Source organism: Rhinopithecus bieti, unplaced genomic scaffold (genome assembly GCF_001698545.2).
Source record: "Rhinopithecus bieti isolate Rb0 unplaced genomic scaffold, ASM169854v2 scaffold_21022, whole genome shotgun sequence".
Lineage (NCBI taxonomy): Eukaryota > Metazoa > Chordata > Mammalia > Primates > Cercopithecidae > Rhinopithecus > Rhinopithecus bieti.
The window spans coordinates 13,763-18,592 of record NW_016810401.1 but is presented as its reverse complement, the minus strand read 5'-3'; the positions used below and the strand labels follow the sequence as shown (position 1 = coordinate 18,592).

At 46.0% G+C, this 4,830-nt stretch overlaps 1 protein-coding gene across 1 annotated transcript in view; it reads left to right on the top strand.

The window, feature by feature from the left end:
• The window catches only part of CHD4 (chromodomain helicase DNA binding protein 4), a gene marked incomplete at its 3' end in the record, with an annotated part of 37,425 nt that overhangs the window by 19,583 nt on the left and 13,012 nt on the right, over positions 1–4,830 (top strand). Inside the window, exons 23-25 of the mRNA XM_017891760.1 lie at positions 2,487–2,611; positions 2,954–3,191; positions 3,344–3,519. Coding sequence (XP_017747249.1) covers positions 2,487–2,611; positions 2,954–3,191; positions 3,344–3,519 — 539 coding nt within the window. The remainder of the gene's footprint in view (positions 1–2,486; positions 2,612–2,953; positions 3,192–3,343; positions 3,520–4,830) is intronic.

Sequence of the window (4,830 nt, the reverse complement as noted above, 5' to 3'; positions counted from 1 at the left end):
TTTTTTGAGGCGGAGTCTCGCTCTGTCGCCCAGGCTGGAGTGCAGTGGCCGGATCTCAGCTCACTGCAAGCTCCGCCTCCCAGGTTCACGCCATTCTCCTGCCTCAGCCTCCCAAGTAGCTGGGACTACAGTCGCCCGCCATCTCGCCTGGCTAGTTTTTTGTATTTTTTTAGTGGTGACGGGGTTTCACCGTGTTAGCCAGGATGGTCTTGATCTGCTGACCTCGTGATCCGCCCGTCTCGGCCTCCCAAAGTGCTGGGATTACAGGCTTGAGCCACCGCGCCCGGCCTAAAAAAATTTTTTTGTAGAGATGGGGTCTTGCCATGTTGTCCAGGCCGATCACAAACTTTTGGGCTCAAGCAGTCCTCCTGCCTTGGCCTCCCAAAGTATTGAGATGATAGGCATAAGCCACTGTACTCAGTGTCACTACTACTTGTTTTAAAAAAACTTTTTATTTTAATTTTAGACTTAGAAAAAAGTTGCAAAACAGCACAGAGAGTTCATGTATACTGTTCAACTAGCTAGCTTCTCTTAATAATAACTTGTATAACTGCAGTACAATGATCAAAACCAGGAAATTATCATTGGTATTATACTATAAATGACAGACCTTCAATGAATGTCACCAATTTTTCCTGATGTCTATTTTCTCTTTCAGGATCCAATTCCGGGTCCCATGTTTCATTTAGTTATTGTGCTTCCTGCTATCTATGACACTTATTTTTTTTCTTTTTCTTACATGATACAGATTTTTTTTGAGATGGAGTCTCTGTTGCCCAGACTGGAGTGCAGTGGCGCGATCTTGACTCATTGCAACCTGTGCCTCCTGGGTTCAAGCGATTCTCCTGTCTCAGCCTCCTGAGTAGCTGAGATTATAGGCGTGCACCACCACGCCCAGCAGATTTTTGTATTTTTAGTAGAGACGGTTTCACCATGTTGGCCAGGCTGGTCTCGAACTCCTGACCTCAGGTGATCCGCCTGCCTCGGCCTCCCAAAGTGCTGGGATTACAGGTGCGAGCCACTGTGCCCGGTCAATATAGATACTTTTGATGAACACTGGTCAGTTATTTTGTAGCATGGCTCTAAGTTTGGGTTGGTGTGATGTTTTCTCTTGATTAAATTAGACATTTTGTGCAAGAATGCCACAGAGGTGATGTTGTGTCCTTTTCTTTTCTTTTCTTTTTGAGACAGTCTTGCTCTGTTACCAGGCTGGAGTCTGGAGTGCAGTGGTGCGATCTTGGCTCACTGCAACCTCCGCCTAGGTTCAAGCCATTCTCCTGCCTCAGCCTCCCAAGTAGCTGAGATTACAGGTGCCCGCCACCATGCCCGGCTAAGTTTTGTACTGTTAGTAGAGACGAGGTTTCACCATGTTGGCCAGGATGGTCTCGATCTCCTGACCTTGTGAACCACTGCACACAGCCGATGATGTTTCCTTTTCAATGCATCATACTGGGGCACGGACATGATGTGTTATGTCCCCTTACTGGTAATGACTTGATCACTGGTTAAGGTAGTGTCTTTTGAGTTTCTGCAGTGTCACTTTTCTCTTGTTCCCAATTGTGATTGATAAATAGCTTGAGGGAGATACTTGAGACTATGTCAGTGTCCTGTTTCTCCTTAAACTTTCACACTGATTTTAGTATCCATCAGTGGACTTTGCTTACAATGATTATTACTGTGGTGTTTGTCTAATGAGGTTTTATATTCTGACATTCTTTCTTGTTTACCTTCGCCTCCTGGGTTCAAGCGATTCTCTTGCGTCAGCCTCCCAAGTAGCTGGGATTATAGGTGACTGCCACCATACCTGACTAATTTTGTATTTTTAGTAGGCAGGAGTTCACCATGTTGGCCAGCTTAGTCTCGAACTCCTGACCTCAGGTGATCTGCCCACCTCAGCCTCCCAAAGTGTTGGAGTTATAGGCGTGAGCCACTGCACCTGGCCTATTCTGACGTTTTTCTTTAAGAGATGGGGTCTTGCCCTTTTGCCCAGGCTGGACTGCAGTAGCACAGTCAAAGCTCACTATAACTTTGAACTCTTGGGCTCAAGTGATTCTCCTGCCTCAAATTCCTGAGTAGCTGGGACTACAGGTGTGCACCACCATGCCCAGCTAATTTTTCTTTTTTTTTTTTGAGATGGAGTCTCGCGCTCTGTTGCCCAGGCCGAAGTGCAGTGGTGCAATCTCTGCTCACTGCAAACTCTGCCTACCAGGTTCAAGCGATTATCCTGCCTCAGCCTCCCGAGTAGCTGGGACTACAGGTGTACACTACCATGCCTGGCTAATTTTTGTATTTTTAGTAGAGGCAGGGTTTCACCATGTTGGCCAGGCTGGTCTTGAACTCCTGATCTCCAATGATCCACCTGCGTCTGCCTCCCAAAGTGCTGAGATTACAGGCGTGAGCCACTGCCCCGGCTTAGTTTTTTAAACTACATTTGTGAATTGGAATTTAGGAGACACTTCTAATGGTGTTTTTGGTTCCTTTATTAGCACCAGGTGCTCAGCAGTTCTGCTTCTTGCTTTCCACTCGAGCTGGGGGCCTTGGAATCAATCTGGCCACTGCTGACACAGTTATTATCTATGACTCTGACTGGAACCCCCATAATGACATTCAGGTGAGCAGAGGCAGCAGGCAGCCTTAATAAGTAACATGTTAGAGGCATAGTGGCCTCTATGAGCATTCTACCATCTGGAATTAGGTTTTTAGGTGAGAAACAACAGATTCTTTTTGTGTTGTTTACCTTATTGTGTAAGCCAGAGAATTTGGTTAGCTGTGGTCCTATTTTGGGTAACATGTTAGAGGGTGGTGTCTGGAGGCAGGGGTGCAAAAGGAAGTTTCCTATGAAGGCAGGCTGTGGACCTTGTCTTGTGCTGAATTTAGAATACTATGTGGAAGTCAGGATAAGAGTGGCACCAGGAAAATACAATTTCTGGTTTTATTTCCTGCTTAACTCCAGGCCTTTAGCAGAGCTCACCGGATTGGGCAAAATAAAAAGGTAATGATCTACCGGTTTGTGACCCGTGCGTCAGTTGAGGAGCGCATCACGCAGGTGGCAAAGAAGAAAATGATGCTGACGCATCTAGTGGTACGGCCTGGGCTGGGCTCCAAGACTGGATCTATGTCCAAACAGGAGCTTGATGATATCCTCAAATTTGGCACTGAGGAACTTTTCAAGGATGAAGCCACTGATGGAGGTGAGCTAGTCAGGAACTTACATTTTGGTGTGGGGCTTGGCCTCTCTAAAGGTTAGGGAGAATCTTTGATACCAAGGGTCTTGTGGGACTTGCTTTTTCCACTGCAGCTGCTGAAGCTGACTTTGGGGATGTGGGCCCTTGATTTTTTATAGGAGGAGACAACAAAGAGGGAGAAGATAGCAGTGTTATCCATTACGATGATAAGGCCATTGAACGGCTGCTGGACCGTAACCAGGATGAGACTGAAGACACAGAATTGCAGGGCATGAATGAATATTTGAGCTCATTCAAAGTGGCCCAGTATGTGGTACGGGAAGAAGAAATGGGGGTGAGTATGAATCCAAGGCAATCATGTGCTTGGTGATTGGTCTGAAAATTGGAATTGAGACCAAGGTGGTGTTTGAGACAAGAGGAAAATATCTGTAGGCAAATTCTTAACGTTGATGAATTGATACACCTCTTCCTTTGAAAACAAGGCTGATAACATGACTAATCAGATTTTCATCTTTGCCTTGGTTGTCAGAAAACTTACAACCAAATATGCTCACAACAGTTATTTTGGCTCTTTACCAGAATGTCATTTTCTCTTACGTGTTTTATTAAACCTTACACATAAAATTTTGAATGCTACCTCATCTCTCTAGAGAAAAGGCAGAAGATCCTAGATAATCTGTCTCTTTGTGTTTTCTGGTTTTTATTTAAGAGACAGGGTCTCTATCAGGTGTAGTGGCTCAAGTCTGTAATCCCAGCACTTTGGGAGGCTGAGACAGGCAGATAGATCACTTGAGGCCAGGAGTTTGAGACCAGCCCGGCCAACATGGTGAAACCCAGTTTCTCCTAAAAATAAAAAAATTAGCCAGGCATGATGGAGCACACCTGTAGTCCCAGCTACTCAGGAGGCTGGGGCAGGAGAATCGCTTGAACCTAGGAGGCGGAGGTTGCAGTGAGCTGAGATCACGCCATTGCATTCCAGCCTGGTGACAGAGCCAGACTCTGTCTGAAGAGAAAAAAACAACAAAAAAAGAGGGTCTTGCTTTGTCATCCAGGCTGGAGTGCAATGGCACAATCATAGCTCAGCAACCTTAAACTCCTGGGCTGAAGAGTGACCCTAGTAGATGTGTGCTACCAGACCTGGTTAATTTTTTAAATGTTTTTAGCGATGTCTTGCTGTGTTGCCCAGGATGGTCTTGAACTCCTGGCCTTAAGCAGTCCTCCTGCCTTGGCCTCCCAAAGCACTGGAATGACAGGTGTTAGCCACTGCACCAGGTCTCCTTGTGTTTATTTTTATGTGCTTATTATTTTATTTATTTATTTATTTATTTATTTTTTTGAGGCGGAGTCTCGCTCTGTCGCCCGGACTGGAGTGCAGTGGCCAGATCTCAGCTCACTGCAAGCTCCGCCTCTCGGGTTCAAGCAATTCTGCTGCCTCAGCCTCCCGAGTAGCTGGGACTACAGGCGCCTGCCACCACACCTGTCTCATTTCTTTTGTGTTTTTATTAGAGACGAGGTTTCACCATGTTAGCCAGGATGGTCTTGATCTCCTGACCTTGTGATCCACCCACCTTGGCCTCCCAAAGTGCTGGGATTACAGGCGTGAGCCACTGCCCCAGCCTTACGTATGTTTTTTTTTTTTTTTTTT